Source organism: Syngnathus typhle, linkage group LG18, assembly GCF_033458585.1.
Source record: "Syngnathus typhle isolate RoL2023-S1 ecotype Sweden linkage group LG18, RoL_Styp_1.0, whole genome shotgun sequence".
In the NCBI taxonomy this organism is placed as follows: Eukaryota; Metazoa; Chordata; class Actinopteri; order Syngnathiformes; family Syngnathidae; genus Syngnathus; species Syngnathus typhle.
Window position 1 is genome coordinate 3,703,860 of NC_083755.1, and position 20,673 is coordinate 3,724,532.

General features: G+C 47.1%; 4 protein-coding genes across 5 annotated transcripts in view; 3 read left to right on the forward strand and 1 right to left on the reverse strand.

The window, feature by feature from the left end:
- Position 1: 1 nt before the first annotated feature.
- On the forward strand, positions 2–1,498 carry LOC133142789 (gamma-crystallin S-1-like). Its single transcript, XM_061264339.1, has 3 exons — positions 2–318; positions 424–666; positions 1,071–1,498. Exons 1-3 carry the CDS (start codon positions 310–312, stop codon positions 1,344–1,346), a joined length of 528 nt encoding a protein of 175 aa, XP_061120323.1. The 5' UTR covers positions 2–309; the 3' UTR covers positions 1,347–1,498.
- Positions 1,499–1,940: 442 nt separating this feature from the next.
- LOC133142786 (phenylethanolamine N-methyltransferase-like) lies at positions 1,941–7,278 on the forward strand. Its single transcript, XM_061264334.1, has 8 exons — positions 1,941–2,062; positions 3,833–4,571; positions 4,724–4,966; positions 5,446–5,722; positions 5,785–5,957; positions 6,012–6,222; positions 6,280–6,722; positions 6,789–7,278. Exons 5-7 carry the CDS (start codon positions 5,792–5,794, stop codon positions 6,716–6,718), a joined length of 816 nt encoding a protein of 271 aa, XP_061120318.1. The 5' UTR covers positions 1,941–2,062; positions 3,833–4,571; positions 4,724–4,966; positions 5,446–5,722; positions 5,785–5,791; the 3' UTR covers positions 6,719–6,722; positions 6,789–7,278.
- On the reverse strand, positions 7,275–10,505 carry LOC133142790 (protein phosphatase 1 regulatory subunit 1B-like). Its single transcript, XM_061264340.1, has 6 exons — positions 10,417–10,505; positions 9,745–9,901; positions 8,136–8,219; positions 7,978–8,059; positions 7,663–7,767; positions 7,275–7,583 (listed from the first exon to the last, which is right to left on the reverse strand). Exons 2-6 carry the CDS (start codon positions 9,880–9,882, stop codon positions 7,501–7,503), a joined length of 492 nt encoding a protein of 163 aa, XP_061120324.1. The 5' UTR covers positions 9,883–9,901; positions 10,417–10,505; the 3' UTR covers positions 7,275–7,500.
- Positions 10,089–20,673, forward strand: part of LOC133142785 (neurogenic differentiation factor 2-like) — a 30,654-nt gene continuing 20,069 nt past the window's right edge. The window contains exons 1-3 of one of the 2 annotated variants that reach the window (XM_061264332.1): positions 10,089–10,266; positions 10,954–11,301; positions 12,850–14,124. In XM_061264332.1, the coding sequence (XP_061120316.1) occupies positions 12,856–13,968 (1,113 nt within the window). In that variant the 5' untranslated portion in view covers positions 10,089–10,266; positions 10,954–11,301; positions 12,850–12,855 and the 3' untranslated portion in view covers positions 13,969–14,124. Of the gene's footprint in view, positions 10,267–10,953; positions 11,302–12,849; positions 14,125–20,673 lie in introns of those variants that run through there. The other variant, XM_061264331.1, reaches the window with a different exon arrangement.

The following is a 20,673-nucleotide window of genomic DNA, read 5'->3' on the forward strand; positions in this document are numbered from 1 at the left end:
AAAAATAGCGTTATGGAGAAATGTTGACCTCCTAAACAAATTTTCATTTCAGCAGATGTTGCAACTCCTATTTGACTTATTTTTCTTTTTTCTTTTCCTGCTGCATGAGGAAAAGTTGCAGACGGGCCGCATTTTCCACAGCGCTTAGCCGCGACAAAGAGGCCGTCGGTGCAGCTGGGCAAGCCTGCTGACTTGACGCCATTTTGCCGCACTTTTGTTCGTGCGGCTCACCGGCTCTATAAAGGCGCTGCCGCGTGCACAACGTGGCCCGAGGCGATCTGCCGTATTTTCTGATCACCCGCCGCCACAATGAGCAAGGTAAGTGGCACAAATACAACATTTACACATAAAAAAAAGAACTTTTTCTACTTGATTTGTATATTTTTTTCCCCACCCCTACTTAAAAACCATGTTTTTTGTCAGATCATCTTCTTTGAGGATCGCAACTTCCAGGGCCGCCACTTTGAGTGCAGCGGCGACTGCCCCGAGATGCAAAACCACTTCAGCCGCTGCAACTCCATCCGCGTTGAGAACGGCTGCTGGGTGGCTTACGAGAAGCCCAACTACGCCGGCTACCAGTACATGCTCCACAAGGGCGACTACCCCGACTACCAGCGCTGGGCCGGATTCAACGACTGCATCCGTTCCTGCCGCCTGGTGCCGCCCGTGAGTCCGCCCACTAGTACACACACACGCGCGATCACACAATAACACTTCATTTTGATTTGAATGTAAAATATGTTTTTGTCAAAGAATGCATTCTTATTTATCTATTTTTATCTAATAATGTGATTTTTTTTTGTTTGTTTTACGGAAAAAAAACTTTCTACTAGTAATGTTTTTCAACAAATTTGGAGTTTTGTCTTCTGACAAATTTTGTGGGTACCTTCAGAAACTTTGGAGATGCATATAAAATATGACAAAAAAGGAAAATCTCAAAAATCTATCCACAGAAATGACCCAAAAGTCAGTATCAAAAATATCTTTCCAAATGCGCATTTGTTTAAAAAAAAAAAACACGGATGGATAGGCCGAAAAGATTTGCTGGCTTGTTTTTGTTGCGGCCGCAGTACAACGGCAGCTACCGGATGAAGATCTTTGAGCGCTCGGATTTCGGCGGGCAGAACCTGGAGCTGATGGAAGACTGCCCCGACCTGAACGAGCGTTTCCACACGCGCGACATCTCCTCGGTCAACGTGATGGAGGGCTACTGGATGCTGCATGAGCACCCCAACTACAGGGGACGCCAGTACTTCCTGCACCCCGGCGAGTACCGCCGACACAGCGAGTGGGGCGGCGCCAGCCCCACCGTGGGCTCGCTCAAACGCGTCAGCCAGCTCGACTGATTTGTCGCTCGTTCTCATCCCGCCGCCACCGAACTTCCTTCCCTCGATGTCTCGTCTATTTGGCAATAACCAAATAGTCCCTCGGTAGAATGTTTTTGCCTTGCCCCCCCCTGCCCAAATCCACACAGAAAATAAAATCTTCAGAAAAGTCAGTTTGCGTTTGGTTTCTCAGTCCCAAAACAGTCAGCAAAAACAGTTTCATCATTAAAAAAAAGATACATTTTCTAGATTAAATAGAAAAAAGTTTGTATCTCCAAAGTTTGTGAGTTTCGTGGGAATGGATGTGCACCTCCAAACACAAAAAATGGATTAAAAGAAAACTCCAAAATTGTCAGATGAAAACCATCAAGCTCCAAATATGTAAACTTTCTTTTTCTTTGGAAAAAAACCCCCACACAATTTTGTTAAAAAAAAGACCAAAAATAGAAAAGTAATATTTATAATATGAATTTTACTATTTTATTTTTATTACTGTATTTATATTTATTACTTTTATTATTTTAACTAAAAATATAATATTTTTAGTTCAAAAAACAATACTTGTTTTAAAAGTAATGACATTTTTGCTCCTCTAGATTTTCTTTTTTTTTTGGGGCTGGTACGTTGGCTGGCACGTTGTCAGCCATTATCATCAAGGCGAGTGGCGGCCTCCATCTTCCTTTGTAGCCGGCGCCGCTATTAAAGAGCACTAGAGGCTACGAGCGGATGTACAACAAGTAAGCGTCTTTAGCAGATCACATGGCGCCATGAAAGACGTCCACGTTAGATCCACATCACAGGCCTCAAAGACATGCCGCGCCACGCCGTCAAAGTGTCCCGCGATTAGCCCCGAGCCAGCGGGCGGGAAACGCGCCCGCAACCCCAAAAAAAAAAAAAAAAACACAAAACCCGCTGCTCATGCATTTTGCAGCAGCCCGCGATTCCTCTTTCAGAAATAAATATCAATTATTGAAATTGTTAATTAGGCGCCATCTAATTGGCCGGGATTCGCATGAATAAATCACTCTGGGCATTAATTATTGACTGCTGAGGAGAGGAGGAAAAGAATGAAGCGCGTTTGCCGCTCTCTTAAGATCAACATTGAGAGGAAATATGAGTTTTGGCCTCCAGTAATGTCCAATTAAGGGATTTCCGCCTTTTTTTTTTTTGGGGTGCACCAGTCAAGCGCTTTGACTTGTCGTACGGATGCACGATAATTCCCAGAAGGGGGAGGAGCGTCTTTAAATCAAGTGGGCGGTTGAGGTTCGGGAAATGTCCGCTCATTTCCTCCCAAATTAACATTGCGGCGGAAATGACAACTTGGCAAGTCGTCCCGCTCGCATGTCCTGCGTACGTTTTACGAGTGGGGAAAAAAAACGGGACGCGTGCTCCACTTTTTCCCGCCGTTTGAAGATTGCAGAGTTTTGTCTGCATCTCTTTGGTGCCGATTGAAGGCTAAACTAGTGCGTTTTTTTTTCCGCTTGTTTAGATGATGAGAAAGGCAAAGGAGAAAAAGAGGGAGAATTCCTGTGATTCCCATTGTGAAGTCGCCTCGCGGCTCTTTTTTCATTTGTGACGGCCGGATAATTAAACCTCTGTAGTATTGCCTTGCATCTTTTCTCTTGCTCGCCCGCCCCACTTGCATCAACGGCAGATTCCCCCCGTGGGCCCGACACTCGCAAAGACATCAGTAGCGCTGCTTTCCTTAATTTGGGGTGGCTGCGACCAAATGCTCCCCGCCTTTGAAACTAAATATCCAAATATTCTTTTTTAAGGCGTTTTTTTTTTTTCCCGATGTTCTTTTTCAAGAAGAGGCTTCATTTAAGAAGCCGTCATCTTCTCATGACTCCCCAATGGAAAGGGGAGTGCCTCTTTTATCTGCTTTAATTGCAATGTAAATTCTGTGATCAGCAGGACGTGTTCACACTGAAACAAAAAAAGTTAGTCTGTGAACTACTTTTGTTAGATTCAAGCTTATTGTGAGAAATGATATGCAGCAACGTTTACACATCTTGAAATTTTACCTTCCATTTCTTTCTGACGAACAAAAAAAGACTCAGTCGGCGGTCGGCATGCCCGTGAGGCCGTCCGCGTTCATGCCCGCCTCTGCTTTTGCAAGTCACCCGGTCCGAAGCAGTCGCTGTCGGCCAAAGCAGAGCTGGCGTTGCAGAGGACGCGCGCGGGCGCTGTCCAGCTGCTGCAAGGAACCACTCGGCTGTGTCCTCTGAGACAAAAAAAGAAAAGTACAGATTTGGCCGCAAGCACTTTTGCCTCATCAATAAGTTGGACTTTCTAGGGAAAGTACTTGGCGAAACTCTGGATGGGTTTATCCTTTTTTTTTTTTGCCTAAATGAAAAGGGAAAAAAAAAAAGCTTCCAATTTTGCAAAATGTAAAAAAATTCTGCAACGTGAATTTGTTTATCCTATAAAAGTGACTTGCCATTTTATTATTTTTGTTGTTATTCAAATAAGAGAAAAAAACTCAAATTTGTTGCTATTGTTTTCAGGCCAGCGGTTTTGCGTGACAATGTGCGTGTTCCACGGCCGCCTCCATCTCGACGCAGCACTCCAGGTCGCCGTACTCCATCTCCCGTGGGCCAAATGTCAGGTAGGCGGGACTCGCCACCTGAACCAGCGACCAGCATAACTCGATTGTCATGGGGGTTAAATGCACTGCGTTATTCCATTATTTCGGCCCTGTTTTCTCTCTCGGCCGCTTTTTGCTCTTTATCTCAGCCTCGTCCTCATCTGTTTTTTGTCCATCTGACTGTCGAGTAAGGAGCCGAGTTTACCTTGAGGCTCTGGGCGCCTCACAAACCAACACAGCCGCTTTTTTTAATTGTGTGTCTCCAGAGAACTTAGTGCTTGTGTATTTTTGCACAGCTCAAGGAAATGCACAACTGTGAAGAAAAAAAGGACTATTTCGGAGAAGATTCAAATTGGGTGTGCAACACAAGGTCCCCAAGGTCGGCCTTACCGCGCTTTTGTCTTTGGCATGGGCATGCAACCAAAATAACCGCAGCCGCACAACTATGTCAACACGGCCCGCCCTGCCCTAACACTTGTGCAGGCTGGTTCGCCGGGTGCACTCGCAATCGTCGCTCGCTCTTTTGCACTCGCGGAAGAAAAGTTGCTTTTGAAGATGAGCGGTGGCGCACTGGACTGCAGCGTGCTGGAGGAGGACTGGCACAGAGGGCAGAGCTACTCGGCTCACTGGCACAGCCTCGGCGTGTCCCGCTCGCAAAGGTCAGCAAAGTGGTCAATCTTGTCAGCGTTAGCGCTTAGGCTTTCTGAGTTTCGGTACAGCTTAGTCTGGATTGCCTTTAGATTGAATGTAAACAGGAGCAGGCTTCAAATACGAGTTTAGCTTTTAAAATTTGGGTCTGTCAACTTTCCAGGCCTACAGTGAGCGAGGCGCGGCGCTGCGAGAACTACTGGCAAGCCAGGCGACTCCTGCAGCGCTTCCTCTCGGGCGCCATCGGACACGGGCCGCCGCCGCAGACCGACAAAAAGGTTGAGCTGGGAAGCCAGCGAGCAACTTGACAGTTTCGTGTCGGAAAGCAAGACCACCGTCAAGATGACGTCGCCGAGGTTCCTGGCTTGAAGGGTTTACCGATTGTTTTCCGTCAGTGGATAGAAAAGTATGTTGGCTTTTTTAATAAAGCACAAAGCCAAAGTAACCACTTTGTCCCCTTTGCTTTCATTTGAAAATATGAATCCTACAAAATTGGCAAACGTGATGCCAGGAGGATGATCACATACTCTAATTTGACCGCTAACATGTGGCAGAATTCCACATTCCAAATAGTGCGAGAGTGTGTGTGTATGTGTGTGTGTGTGTCCATCTGCCAGGGATGAAGGAGGTCTCAAGGGAAGCAGTTTGATGACAACGTGGCAATTTTCCACTGCAGTTCAGCTGCTGCTTACACTGGGAATAGGCCTTCAATTAATTGAATCAGCGGCTCAAAGTGTGTTTTGTCAGCTGGCCTTGGTTGCTTGCGCCGTTCAAAGCCTAACATGCCCCTTTAACCCCCCCACACACTACATTGGCCGACGATGACATTGCAGAAGGTTTCCGAACAACACAGATGACATGTTTGTCTTGTTTTTATGTTTGCAGAATATTTGGGAGCAAAAACCAAGCTGCGCTCCGGTGCCGACTGTAAGGGATCCTCTGAAGAGTTAAGATTCAAAGGGAGCTGGCAAAGGCAAACGTGGACTGATGAGGAAGATGGTGGAGATCTGTTGAAGGTTGGACGCCGGACCTGAAAGCAATGATGCGTCCATTAGCGTGGCTAATCTGATGGCATCGGTGCCGGAGGGCAGAGAATGGAAACGTAGGCAAATGCTATCAGGATTCAACACCGACGCCCCCGCCCCAAAATCCAAACAACAAAGTGAGGGTATAAAAGGAGGCTCCGAGGCGGAAGCTCGGCGGCAAACTGACTTTTATCCGCAGGGGACGAATGGAGCAAAAGGAAAACGACACAGCCGCCATGGCTGCCCGCTACCAACGCTTTGACCCGGCGGCGTATCTGCAGTACAACTACACGCCACCGCGAGCCGACTTTGACAGAGAGGACAGCATCGTGCCGTGGAAATTGGCCCGGCTACACCGAGCCTTCGCCGAAGGTAAGCGAGCGGTACCCGGGCCGCTCCGCCTGTCACCGAACTGCTTTTGCTCAGGCGACATCGGCGGCGAGCTGCTGGTGGACGTGGGCTCCGGGCCGACCCTCTACCAAGTCCTGAGCGGCTGCGAGGTCTTCGACGAGGTGGTCCTGACTGACTTCCTGGAGTCCAACCGGGAGGAGCTGCGGCGCTGGCTACGAGACGAGAAGGGCTGCAGCATGGACTGGACGCCGTACCTGCAGCACGTTTGCAAGCTGGAGGGCCGACGGTATGACACCACACTACGGTTCTCTCGACTCACCTGAACTCGGCTTGTGACTCTCAGGGCCTCGGCGTGGACAGAGAAGGCGGCCAAGCTCCGCCGGGCCATCAGCGACATCCTCCCCATCGACGTGCACCGCCCGCAGCCTCTGGACCCCCGCAGGTTCCCCCCCGCCAAGGCCGACTGCCTGGTGTCCTGCTTCTGCCTGGAGAGTGTCAGTCCCGACCTGACCGCCTTCACCCGGGCCCTGGGCCACATCGGCACGCTGCTGCGGCCCGGGGGCCACCTCCTGCTCATCGGGGCCCTTGGGGAAAGCTTCTACATGGGGGGGCCCGGCCTGAAGATCCCCGTGGTGCCGCTGGGCGAGGCGGAGGTGTGCGCCAGTCTGAAGGAGACGGGCTACACCCTGATCCGGCTGGAGGTTTACACGCTGCCTCAGGACATGCGAGTGGGGGTGGATGATGTGACGGGGGTGTTTTTTGCAAAGGCAAAGAAGGATTAAACAGGTGCTGTCCAAAAAGTGTATTCTCCTGAGTTATATGTGCCTTTGCTGAATGACTTTCTCATTTCAGATGGACAAGAGATGGAGAATGCTCTTTATGTTAGATGGTTACACATCCCCCCCTGCAGTGCAAAAACAGATACTACAGCAAACCCAAAATCAGCCATGCTCTGTGTTTTAAAATGAAAGAATGACTGTGCATTTCATTTTGTTCATATAGCAAATAAATGTATGAAAAAAAAATACATAGATTAACAGTTTAATGTGTTCCTGTATTGAAAGTGGACATACAAAAACAGATACTCTATTTAAAAAAAAAAAAAGCAAATGGAATATGAAAAGTATATTTCTAGATTTTTTTCTCACATATTATTACTTTGATGTAAAAAAATCAATTTACTCCGAATTATATTTATGTATTCATTTCTGTGTCGTGAAGTGACATCATCTCTTGTGTCTTCATTGTATTGAAACACCATAAAGAGTGAATTATCTCTCCGTTTATTCCAAACGCAGTTCACTGACTAATAAAGGCACTAGATGATACGCTTCAAAAGTCATTCTGGAGCTTTTATTTGCAACCAAGCATAAATATATCGAATGCTAGTGTGCAGGACACACGTGAAAAGCCCCATACAAATGTCCATTCAAATGCTTCCATTCTCTTTAGCACCATCTTGTGGCGTCGACAGAGATGTTCTTCCACACACTGTCTTTACATGCCATCTCCAAGCATGCGTGCACACAAACTCCTGTCCACGTCTTTCTAATCTCATGCCATCTCACTCGTCGGCCTCCTCCGTGGCTCGTGACGCATCCGGCGAAGGTGACCGATCCCGCCGCGCTTTGTTTTGCACGCTAGCGTCTGCCAAGAAAGGAAGCAGCGGGTTGTGTACAGGTGTGTAGCACTGAAGGCGTGTTACGATCTTTATTTGATTTGTTACCCGAATCCGACAGCGTGCCCCCGTCATTTTCATCTCCAGAAGGCGTGTCGTCCCGGTCCACGGAGCTCGTGGAAGACAGGTGCACTAGGGCCAGCCTCTGCATGGCTGAAAGTAGTTTGTTAACCTGTTACCAGTTTGTTATCATAACAGCGTCTGTGCGTCCATCCCATAATCCGGGATGATCCAGCACAGACTCACATCTGCCGCCCTAATCTTACCATCAAACACACCGGGCTTTTTGAGACAGATGTCGACCACATGTCCGTTTTTGCAATTGTTACATCACGGTAAGAGACAAATGCGGAGCCCACTGACCTTTGAGGGAAGGTGGCTCGTAGGTGCTTGGCGTTTTGTCAGACGTTTTGGATTTCAGGACTCCGTTTTCTCCTCCGAGACACTGCAGCAGGCACGGGGAAAATGCCACCGGGGACACGGCGGGCAACACACGGCAAAATGGTACCAAGCTGGCGTACCTGGTGAGACCCGGGGTCGTCTTCCGGCGATAGCGGGTCCGTCAGTCGGAAGAGGGTGGCAGGCGTTGGCCTTCGACGTCGAATCTGAACACAGAGACGCTCGTGATTCAATTTGAGATCAGAACACGTTTTTATTTGACTTGTCCTGTTAGGGGTTGCAACAGCACAGCATCATTTTCCACTTAAGCCTATTAAACATAAATATTGTATTAAAGTTTTTGGTGTGGGCTCTTTTATTTTCAAACAATCAAATAAAAATTGAGAAATTAGGAGTTAAATTAGAAAAACATTTACATGGTGTAAAAAAAAAAAAAAGGTGCAGTTCCCCGTAGACACCACAGGAGGGCAGCAGATTCTTCTGATCACCACAAAGCGCTCGATTCAGTTCCACTGAATTGCTCGTCACAAAATGCCACTAGGAGGCGTCAAATCACAACGTTTGTATGGTCCTGAGCAGCAGGCGCAGGTTTGATTCCCAACCTGTGCCAGTTCAAAGCCCAGTTTAAAAAAACAAAAAACAGGTGCTTGCATAAGAGCCTCAAGAGCAAATGCTCTGCCAAACAAATCATGAGATAAAAAAAAAAACTAACTGGCAAATGTGTGGGAGGCTCATTTTATTCAGTTCTTGCTTTATAAAAATGAGTATATTATAAAAACAAAGGTCCTAGTGTTATTTGGAATGCATAATAGAGGTGAGTCATAAACACTGCCGAGAGTTATGCAACTTCATGTCCTATTGTAGCTCCCATTCTCCACGCAAGTTGGATGGACATGACGAGGCAAAAGAGCTTGTACGAGAGCCCTCAGCACCCGTGTTTTGCAACATCACATTTTAATATTTGTAATGCTTTATCCCTCATGTCAACTTCTCCTCCACTCCTTTTGAAACCTCATCACTTTGAAGAGATGCAAAAAGTCAGGCTTGCACGGCTCAGCTTAATCCCTGCGCTGTCCATACTCTACTGCCAACAGGCGCTAATACATTAAAAAAACGTGAGTCCTACTGCTCCTCGTGTTACGTAAGTAGGGGCCACTTCAACACGGGGGCAGGGGGCCAACAATGAACAACCAAATTCTGTGAAGTTTGCTCAACGTTCGCTGCAGTCCTTTTATTTGAATTGAGGCCACACCTCAGTTGGATGGTGCGGTGCTGTCCTCTTGAGAAGATTCATACTGATACCCCAAATACTGTATTGTCCCCCTTTTGGGGGTGATAACACGAGGGTACCACAAGGTGTCGCAATTTCACGGATAGTCGTACGAGTCACGTTTCTTCCTCTGCGCGCATACTTGAACAGTCCGATGCATCTGTAAGGCAGAACTTTGCAATGGAGTCTATGCCGCTTAATAAAATCATTAGGCATCGATCTAACCATTTATCTATCTGTGATTTGATGATTGCAGCAGCACACCATCTGCAGAGGACACATGGCACCTGTGAACCTGAGGTTCGCTATGGAATCAATAATGAAGGGGGAAAACATGCGAATTTTAATACACGTGTACTGTATTTTAACAACGTAATATTGTTCTGTTTTTATATCGTTTAAAGAAATGTCTTGCAAGTCTCTCCATCTGCTAATAAATGCCTTGCATCCATGATTCTCACCAGTTCCACTTGTCGCGGGTCCAGCTGGAGGGGCACCGCCGAAGGCACCGAGAACTGGATCTTCCTCTTAGCATCGCTGTCCTCCGGCTCTCGCTCCGCAGTCATGTTGATCCGTGCAGGTAGAAGGGGCTCCATCATCACACGTGTCCAGCCTCGTCTAGAATAAAATAAAATAAAAAAAGTCCAATCTGTCTGCACGGTCAGTCCCACTCCCACTTAAGCATCCTCGGTCACGAAGCAACACAGCAGCGCGTGTTCGTGCGAAGGAAGGCTTATGACGCGGCCGGTTGTTGCCGCAGATATCGCGAGACCTCGGTGAATTTTAGACGGGGCTTCCGCGTTAACCGGTGGGCTTTAGGACCTTGCGCTCTTCTGGCTTCAAAATTAAATATAGCCGCGACAAAGTTTTGACAACGCGGAAGTAAGAAAGATTTGTATAACCGGCACCAACAATGTCTTCCAAATACCTCCAAAAAAGACGTATGACAGTGAACAATATTTGTCGTCTTCAAACCGCTTCAGGTAGGCTACCGGAGGTAACTTGTACCGCACTGTACAGAAGCGACAAAAGGCAACGCCTCGCCCGAAACAACAACAACATATGAAAGCAACGTGGCACAAAAGAGAAAAAACACGACAAAATGTTACTGCTGGTCAAAACGTTAAGCGTACTTTAAAAGCCTAATTTCAAGCACTAGCCTCGACTTGTGGTTTAAACAAGTAACGACGTCCCAACCGGGCCATTAAGTCAATTGAATTGCAGTAACGCTTTACGGCCACTAGATGTCAGCCACTGCCAATTCTTGTGTACAGAGCCTGCGGTCTGTCGTAAATGTATTTATTGCTTCATGTTTGTGAGCAGTGTGCTTCTGGGTGCTAAGTACACTGATCGACTACCACTGACATAAATTGAAAATGATTACATTTCAACCAAGAACTATTGTTTCGATTTATGTGTTTGTAAGTCCCTCAATCTGTTAATAGATGCCTTGTACCCCCAACCTTGGCTTGACACCACAGTTTAAAACCATACTGCTATTTTAAAACCCGAATCCAGACTTGAAACCAGCAAGGGGCGAGACCTAGTTTACGATAATGGGGTTACGGGTGTCACCTTTTTTTGCGATTGACCCCATATTTTTCCCCATTCTAAAACACACCCAGTGTGAATCTACTCACTTACGCCGCTTATTTCATTTTGCCTTTCAGAGCCCGCTGACAGATGGCGAGTTCTTCTCAACCGCCTCCCCCCCCTCAACACCTCACCCAGCCGCCCGGGGGGAGTCGCTCTCTGCGAATGCGGCCGCATGTCAATCAGCAGCTCTCATGTGATGGCTCTTGCCAATGACGTGCCAGCCATGTGGGCCTGGCATCGCACGGCCCCGCCAGGCGAGTCGCCCGCGCGCTTCCTCCCCTCGCGCACGTCTGAGCTGCAGACAGAGGCACGGTGGCGGCAGAAGAGGAAGAGGAAAGTAGAGGCACGAGCACGCAGCACACAACACAGCCTCTTCTTCGCCCTGCGCGACTCACCGTCGGCATGGTGTAAACAAAGCGAAGGTAGGGTCTTCCGAAATCCGCGTTTCAACTTCTTTGTGTCCACCTGCATCCCATCATTCGTCCACACGGACAACATTTGGTCATTCGTGGAGCCTCATTGCAAGCGGCAGTAAATATAGAAAGATGGTGTGTGTGGCTTGAATCCTATGGGTAGCACGCGCAGGATAAACGACAATTGTGTTTATTAATTTTGGCTGGAAAAGAGGAAAAAAAATAGACATGAAATTGAGAGGATTTCATGCTTTTGACTGTTTTTAATTGATTTTCACTCAATGAATTGCATTTTTGTGCCACTTGACAAATTGTGACGTGCTAAAATAGTATGGAGTCAAGATGAGGCATTTGCTTTTTTTTAAAGCATAACAATCTAAAAATCATAATTCAAAGCAAAATTGATGACATTTTAGAGTTTAATCAAGGTTGTTGGAAAAGTTTTTTCAGTTCATATATTTAATATAGGTCTTCGCCGGGATTCTAAAAAAGTATATGCGTCCTACCATAATAACATCTACTGCCTTCCTCTAAAAGGTGTGAATAACAGTATTTAAATGAACAAATAATATATTTGTTTAGACTTATAAATGTTAAATATTTTTTACCACAAAAGGTGGTCTGCTTTTCGGTCAGACCATTAGGTACACCTGCACACCACGCCACGCCCTTTACAAATATAATTGACAAAGTGAATGACCACCTCTGTGTGTGCGTGTGCATGTCGTGTATTGCAGTTGTACCTAATGATGTGACCTAGCGCATCCATTTGCAACTCATTTTGTGGGTGTCATGAATCGTAGCTCGAACGCATCAGTCTCCAGCCATTTTGTTTCATTGATGGTGTAACTAATACCCGATCAACCCTTTTTTCTTTTCTTTTTTATGTCACCTTATGTTGCATGTGTACCTGGTACATCATTCCCATTTGTTTATTCTGTTTGTGGTGTACATAATAGTGTGACACATTTGCAGCCATTTTGTCTCTTGTTAAAGGTGTCCCTAATAATCTGACCGGACGTAGCCATATTGATTCATCCCATCTTTATTTTAATGTGCCAAATCATATGACTCCGGACATCAATTTCCAGCCATCTTCTCTCATCATGCTGTCAGTGTCCCTAATAAAGTGGCCCGGGACATGTTGCTGGTGTGCCTAATACTGTGACCTGAGACATCCAATTCCAGGTTTTTAAAAAAAAAAAAAAAATTCTGCTCAACCTTTGTCCATCCACATTGTCATATTCTGTTGCATCGACGTCCCTAATCATTTGAACCGACACATCGACGAATCCATTTTCCATCTGATGCCATTTTGTCCTCTGTCCCTAATGAAATGGCCTGGCACATTCAGTCCTTGTCTTTCGTCCCCTCATCCCATCTTCAAGTGTGCCAAATGATGACTTGAGACATCCATTTTCAGCAACCACATTTTTCGTCTCATCCCATTTTTTGGGGGGTGAGGGGGTGGGGGGGGTACCATCCAACTTCACCCTTGTATGACATCATAGAGTGGATATAAACAGCGCACGCGGGACCCCGCCTCCTCTGTTGCAGGTGACAATGTTAAGCCGTCTCTTCAGTGAGGTTCTACCGGACGTGCAGAGGTTGGCGGCGGACTGGGCCGACAACCCGGACGGCGGGTTGGGCAAGGTGAAGAACGAGCAGGAAGGGCACCTTGGCGCGGAGGACGAGCTGGACGAGACGCGCTGCGGGGGCAGCAGTAGCCGAGCCGAGTCCGAAATGGCAGATGAGGAGGAGGACGAGGAGGAGGGGGACGAAGATGATGATGATGATGACAATGAGAGCGGTGTCCACGAAGGCACCGGGGATAAAGGCAACAAAAAACGCGGTCCGAAGAAGCGCAAGACGAGTGCGGGCCGCCACGAGCGCTCCAAAGTGCGGCGGGTGAAGGCCAACGCCCGGGAGCGCACGCGCATGCACGACCTCAACTCGGCGCTGGACAACCTGCGCAAGGTGGTACCGTGCTACTCCAAGACGCAGAAGTTGTCCAAAATCGAGACGCTGCGCCTGGCCAAGAACTACATCCTGGCGCTGGGCGAGATTTTGCGCAACGGCAAGCGTCCCGACGTGGTCAGTTACGTGCAGATGTTGTGCAAGGGCCTCTCGCAGCCCACCACTAACCTGGTGGCCGGCTGCCTGCAGCTCAACACACGCAACTTCCTCACCGAACCGGATGCGACGCGCTTCCACATGCCCGGCTCGCCCTTCTCCTTGCATCCGTACTCTTCTTCGCCGTCGTCGTCGTACCGGTGTCGCCTCGCCAGCCCCAACTGCCAAGCTCCGGGCGGGGGCCCCCTGAACCTACGCGGGCACTCGTACGCCCCCGGCTATGAGGCCGCGTACGCTCCGGGCGGGGCCTCCCCCGACTACCTGAGCCCGGACTACGAGGGCCAGCACAGCCCGCCGGGGTGCTTGATGGGCGTGGGCGTCAGCATGGGTGCGCCCGGCAAGCAGCAGGAGCTCGACGCCGAGCGGAACTATCACTACTCGTCTATGCATTACTCCCGAGCCGGACGCGGTTTGACGTTTGGCCCTTCGGGAACCCGCGGCGGTGGCGGCGCGCACTCCGAGAACATCCCCCCCTTCCACGAGGGCCACCACGAGCGCGCGGCAGGCCCCTACGAAGACATCAGCGCCTTTTTCCATAACTGAGCCACGCACTGACTGATTTGAGCGACAATCCTTAATCTTTTCCTGTAATCTGATTACATGCGCTTCTTAATTGTACGGTATTCTGTGTGCGCGCGCAAAACAACCTGACATATGACGTAATATAAATGAAATGCACAAATAAAACATGATTTATAATTGTCTCGTGTCATTCACGCTTGCGTGGACTGTAAGTCTGCATTTTAAGCATTTTAAACCAGATTTTTAAAGGAATAAAATATAGATGATATTTCTTTCGGAGGTTCTGAGACAAAATGGTTTCATGCATTTAATTCTTGAAAAAAGTCAACTTGTCAATTTTGCATCTACCACTGACTTGTATCAAGTCCTTTACACAGGTTAAAAATAAGTCAGATTTTTGCAATTTTTTTCTAATGTGTATATTTTGATGCCGTTTGGTACTCTCAAAACAAACCCGTTTTTCCTGATTTAATGGTCTTTTTTAGCATAAGTATGGCATGCATTACTTTACATGTGTACGGATTTTACATTAATAACCACTTGGTCCCAATATACATTTCTAACCAACCACCTGATCCTTACACGCGCTAACATTCGATTCATTTTGAAGTACACTGGTGCACGGAGTTTTCTTTTTTTTTTTCATTTTCACTAGTGTGCAGGCCAGACATCAGTGAGTGATTTCCATTCGATGCGAATAATAATAATGATAATAATATTACTCGGAACATGCAGGCGCCATGTTGGACCATCGCCCGTGGTCCCATATGCTGCCTTGCTGCATGGTCAAGTGTGCGATTAGGCTCTGCAGGCACATTCTCGTATATCCAATCCAAAAACACACAAATATAATGATGAGCATCTAAATGATTCAAACTGAAACGTGCCAACTTTAAATTTAAATTAAACAGAACGTTATTTTCTTAAGTAATAATAATAATAATAATCAAGAAATGAGTGAATTAATAATGCACATGCTGCCTTTTAAAATGCCCACTCGAAATTAAATTTGTAAAATTACGCGCGTTGTTTTTATTATACGAGAAAACTAAAATATAGATCAGTACAGGCAACCCATGGAAAAATGTGCTAGTGTCATAGCGATAATTAATAACACGCAAATTGAACAATTGACATTTGAGTTGAATTTAATGATCTGTTAGTTTAATATCGTACCATTAGATGAAAACATCTACTGTATACATTTTGGCAACATTGTGAGTTGATTTGAGATTGTGACGGGCGCGCCTGTGCACTTTGCGTATATGCATATACGTCCTGCATCAGAGTTTTGCGGGCCGATACAGGTGAATCACATCAAATCACCGCCAGGACGCTGCGAGCACGTCCACCGCGCACGCGTGCACGCTGGCCGCCCGTACAGCCAAGCCACTCACGCGCACGCGCGCCGCGCACGCTGCAACTCGGCCAAACGTGCACCGGCCCTTGTGGGAGGGCCCCGGTGTTTCTTTGCTAATTCCACCAGCATCTGTTCATTACTCCTGCACAGTCTGCTGCATGAAAAAAAGATTTTTATTTTATTTCAAGCATGCAGGAGAATGTTGTTGAGCTCATTTATAATATCCGATGATTCCTTTTTTTTAAAAACATTTTTTTATTGTGGTTCGACGCATACTTGAATTATTATTGTTTGAGTTTATATTTCTCTTTGAGAATTAGGGGCTTCACCTTAATTTATTTGTAATAGGGATTTAATAACCAATTCCAATCAATTAGTTCGGCCTGTTTGTTAAAATGAAAGTCCCTTCAGAAATGTTGTGCGTGGTGTAATTCAATAAGCCAGCAAACTGTTCGTTTTGTTTGAAAGTGTAGCATCTGCATCATTTGATACTCACGTGATACATTTTATTAGTAGACTATCCCTGCAAAAAAATGTTTTTACTAACACAAGTGTCATTGAATAAGTTAAATAAATGGGCAGGGAATGCTTGGATAAAAACTGCGTACCCAAAAAAATGTTCAGGCAAGTTTTGTATGTTGTCTCTTTGGGATTGCAGTGATAAGCTCTGTTGGTAATCAAAATAATAGCACTTAAAGTATATGAAATAAATTAAAACGTAAAACAGCGATTAGTGTTTCGATGTGTGGTTACTTGACAAAGTTCTATGCTCCCATGTTTTTTTTTTGGCGGGGGGGGTTCGTGGTCCTTCCCCATTATTGTCATGAACAATTTTGGTTTTAAATGTCACTTTTCCTCGGCATCTAAAAGTATAAATATTATATTTTCCCCCAGTTGACAGTTCTCAGAAATATGGAGTGCACTATGAAAAGACGATAAACATATTCATAGGAGTGTTTTGTTGACTCTCTAGTTCCAGCTCTTGTCATGGAGCCTCATTAGCTTGTGCAGGTGTACCTAATGAAGTGGCCGCCGAGTGTCTATTATGCGGTGGTGTTTGCTGCACAGATGGCAGGAGTGTTTTTTTTTTTTTATTTCTTTATTTATCTTTCAGGGAGGGTGAAGGAGAGGCGAGGAAGAGGAGGGCGAGTGAGGAGGATGCCGGTGAAGCTGCCGCCGCCATGGCACGGTCACGCGGGCAGCAGTAATTGGCGGCCATATTGAGGGGTTTGCAGTGCTGCGGGGTGGGCAAACTCCCAGCTGGACCTGTCAGATGGTATTCACTCCAACTCATTGCCTCCATTTTTGTTGTCTTTCCTGCATCATCCCACTGCACGTTTCTTCTTTACTTGTTTTTTCATCCTTTCACCTTTCTCTGCTCGAGGTCAATCTTTTTTTTTTTTTTTTAATCGCGATAATTAGTCATCAATCTTAATGTGCCACATCTCCCCGAACGAAAACATCTGCATTGTAAATAGCTAAATGCTTACCTTTGCCAAAGATGAGCAAGTTACACACAAATTAATAACTAAAACAAAATGTCCTTTAGTTAAGAATAAATTATTTAAAAAAAAGAAAAAAGACTGCAGAGATGTTTTTTTCCGGTCCTTATGTCGATGGCATCACCGCATCGAGACGTGAGCGGTGTGGGCTTGTCAAAGACTAATGAACATCTGTCACGGAATTCAAACGCACAGATGCTCTCAACACACGCACACACTCGCACGCGCACAAACACACTTAAATCGCCGTCCTCGACTCCTCGGCCGCCACCCGCGGCTTTCCACTTTGACCTCAAAGCGTGTTTGACCTTGAGCAGATTTTACCTCGTGGGCTGCCGTCTGTCGCCCCGGGTGCTCGTAATGACAAATTTAATAATGCTTGGCCAAACTATTAGGAATGGCTCTTGGTCGGATGCAGTGTGATTTTAACAAGAACAGCGTGAATACTTTAGCCAAACTGCTGTTTTAGTTAGCAACAACAATTGTTCCTGTTCATTTTTTGTCTGAGGAGTGCAATTTAAGCTGAGGCGTTTAGTTATTCAAGTGGCCTACCTGAGGCACGGCGTCAATTAGAGGGGACGCCAATATTTGCATTGCCATGACTTTGTCAAGTGGCTGGCTCTCGGTTGCGAGTCGACGGAAGGGAGCGCGGATTAAAAGATTGTCAGAAGAGGAGCAGAGAGGAGAGGAAGCTGGGGGGGGGGGGCACTCATCCACTGAATTTGAGGGGGGGGGCGCGTAGAGACATACTGGTATTGAACATATGCTCATGCATATGCGCTCATGAATGAATTTATGCGTATAGCAACATAAACGCGCCTCCAATTAGGAACTTAGCGACGGAGTGACTTTTAAAAGGACGCCGCCATTCGCTAAAGTGTCTTCAAGGGCTCACAAGATTGACACGCAGCGGGGAACAAAGTCGAGACCCTTCAAGGTACTTTCTAGCCGTTCTTGTTTTGTCACTGCGAAGATGAAGTCGTGCAAAGGGAATAATCGTTGAAGTGACATCTGAGACGGAACAACCTGCATCATTTGTGGGGATAATATGTGATCATTAAATTGCGCTTTGTGAAAAGGACAGATTATCATTGTTGTCCTAGATTAAAACAAATTTCCAATATTGCACTATTGTTGCATTCGTAAACCAACAAAAATTCTTGAAGTTGCGAAGTTTGTGTTGCTTTATCTAATTCTGCAGAAATGATAAGAAAGTGATGCATCCAGATGCCACTCGGACCAGGTCGTGAGCATCCGACAGCACGGCAAGCGCGGGGGAAGCTCGGCGCCGTCCGACGAGATGAATAAATCAAACCTCTCCCCCTGAATTAATCTCTCTCAAGTTAAGATTCTATTAGCAACGAGTTTGGACATCTCCATGGCAACTGCAACTCCGCCGGGCCTTCCCGAGCGGCTTTGCTAGACGCCGTGACGGGTTACGCTGATTCGTGTACGTTCAAAGTTGCGGCGCGGGGGAGCGTTTGAAGGCTGCAAAACAACCTGACGTCGCCTCGCGTCCACGCTCAAAGCGCGGCCGCGACCGGCGAAGCCCTCGCGTGCGCATGCGCCTCCATCTTTCCAGTTGCCAGACGCCGCCAAGTTGCCAGAGTGGCAATGCCAGAGGGAAGGAGGCGCCACATGGCTCATTGATGGCGGGGCCAGCTGGGGGGGGGGTTGCGCCTGTGTGTGTGTGTGTTGAATTTAGTGGGGCTTTTGTTTTGCATGTTAAATTCCACAACATCTGTTCAGTGGGCAGCCGCATAGATACCAACCGGGCTGGTGTGTGTCAAAGCGTAGGCGGGGCTTTTTCACTTTATATCCAAAAAGCCACACTCAATTCAGACAAAAAAAGAAAAATGAGTCCACTATTTTTATTCTGTATTACAACCATTTAAAACCGTTGCTTGGTCTCAGAATTGTACTGGCGGGCGGGCTCGATGAAACATCAATAGTTTGTTTTAGGAAAGTGCAGCAACGATGCCTTGTCTTTTTTTTATAAAAAAACAAAAAACAACACAATTTGTTTTTGAAGTTCTCCGCCGTGCTTACAAAAGAATAAATTCATTGTGGTGGAATAAAAGAAAAAACAAAAGCAGAGTGATTACGTTTCCTTCACACATGTTCATTTTGCCGGCGGCTGATTAATGTGACGTGACCATCCCAATTTGTTGTTCATCACAACAACTGGGTTAAAAGTAATTTCCAGCATGGTCGCGTGGAGGCTTTTCCACTAGCTGTCTGCAGGTGTGTGTGTGTTTGTGTGTGTGTCAGCCTCTCATTCTTCACACACGGAGGTATGCGCATATAAACACACATACACACACAGTCCTTCTCTTCACCCCCGCTGGCACTATGGGCAAAAAAAGTCTGGCCCACCCTCCTCCCACTTTCATTTATCTGCCCCCACTTGCCCCCCTAACGCCCCTAAGCCCCCCCATCCCCACCCGTGGCAGCCGATGTCTTTCGCAGCGTGGCGCGCCATCTGTTGTGTTGTCCCCCCCCCCCCCCCCCCCCCCCCCTTTCTGCCTCTCTCGCTCACAAACACACCAACCATCATCAACTCGGTCGCTGAGAAAATGTGCGTTCCGGCATGGCTGGCTTGCAGCCTGTGTGATGTGGTACGCAAATGGGGAACGCTTTTAGTATTTCCTTTTCAAGAGCCAAAAGTGATTTGAGATCACGCGAGAAATCCGACTCATATCTCCAAAGTGTCTGCGATAGAAATTCTGGAGACACGTTGTCAGTAGTTTAAAAAAAAAACTCATATTAGTGTTAGCTAGCGATAGTAAGAGCCCACAAAGCAACGTTTTTGCCCTGATCTTCTGAATTGTTCCCAGATTACGACGAGGGAGCGTCCAGAGAGACGCCGGCGTCGAAAATGGATGCGCTGCATCGGCTTGGGCTCACAAGCGGAGAGACAGGTGAACTTTGGTGAGCAGACCTGAGATGCCGCTTGCTTGAGTCTTTTTTTATTTTATTGATTAAAAACTCAATCCGACATGACATCAATTGTAATGTATAGCGCTTAATGTCGTTTAATATACAAATAAAGCCCCCTCCCCAATGAATGAGCGAGCCACACGGCAGCTGTCCACCTAATTCCTCTTTAAGCAAAGCGCTCGGGCTCTGATTAAGAAAACGATCCGGCCTTTAATTTCCTCCTGACACCGCTTAATGCCTTCGGCACGTCTCAATCCGACCCGATGAGTCCGGCTCCTCTCCTCTCGCGCTCCGCTTGCATGACGGCGAAGAAAAACAGATACAAGAAACACTAGGTTGGCCAAAGTTTGCATTTTGAAGTAGGGTTTAGAGTCTTGGGTAGGGTTTTAAATCAGGACTTAAATGTGCATTCAAGTCAGGGCTAGGCTTCGTGTCATGCCGTGTTTCAAATTGGGGTTTAGAAGGTCAAGGTAGGGAGCCAAGCTCGGGTTAAGACTCGACTTGCCTTTTTTTCTCCGTCTTCAGTAGCAGCTCATCACATTTGACATTCTTCCTTTGTCTCCCTTTTTCAGTAACACTCGCCGTGAGGGTTCATGTTAGCACAGACGCCGCCAATGAAGCCTCGGTAAACACCAGCCTCGCTCGGAGAGCGCCAGCCACCCGGGCCGCCATGTGGCACGTGTGTGCGCACGCCGAGCGAGGTGGCGTTGCTAGGAGCACCAGGTTGCGTGCAGACAGCGGCACACACACACACACACACGCTTGACACGGCAGCCTGGCACTCAGGAAGAAAGCAGTGGAGCAATGCCAACAAGACCCCCACAAGAGAAAGTCCCAGCCGGGCCTGGCCCAGCCCGGCCCCCCATGAGAGTTGAGGCAGATGATCATGCGGGCTCCGCATCTAAAGGCGAGGGAGATTAAGAT

What these genes read in the sequence shown, in the direction of transcription:
- LOC133142786 (XM_061264334.1), top strand. Translation starts at nt 5,792, where the DNA reads ATGGAGCAAAAGGAAAACGACACAGCCGCCATGGCTGCCCGCTACCAA. An exon ending in ACACCGAGCCTTCGCCGAAG is followed by an intron (nt 5,958 to 6,011) that starts GTAAGCGAGCGG and finishes GCTTTTGCTCAG; the next exon opens with GCGACATCGGCGGCGAGCTG. An exon ending in TGCAAGCTGGAGGGCCGACG is followed by an intron (nt 6,223 to 6,279) that starts GTATGACACCAC and finishes TGTGACTCTCAG; the next exon opens with GGCCTCGGCGTGGACAGAGA.
- LOC133142790 (XM_061264340.1), bottom strand. Translation starts at nt 9,882, where the DNA reads ATGATGGAGCCCCTTCTACCTGCACGGATCAACATGACTGCGGAGCGA. An exon ending in ACGACCCCGGGTCTCACCAG is followed by an intron (nt 8,060 to 8,135) that starts GTACGCCAGCTT and finishes TGCCTGCTGCAG; the next exon opens with TGTCTCGGAGGAGAAAACGG. An exon ending in CGAGCCACCTTCCCTCAAAG is followed by an intron (nt 7,768 to 7,977) that starts GTCAGTGGGCTC and finishes AACTACTTTCAG; the next exon opens with CCATGCAGAGGCTGGCCCTA.
- LOC133142789 (XM_061264339.1), top strand. An exon ending in CCTGCCGCCTGGTGCCGCCC is followed by an intron (nt 667 to 1,070) that starts GTGAGTCCGCCC and finishes TTGCGGCCGCAG; the next exon opens with TACAACGGCAGCTACCGGAT.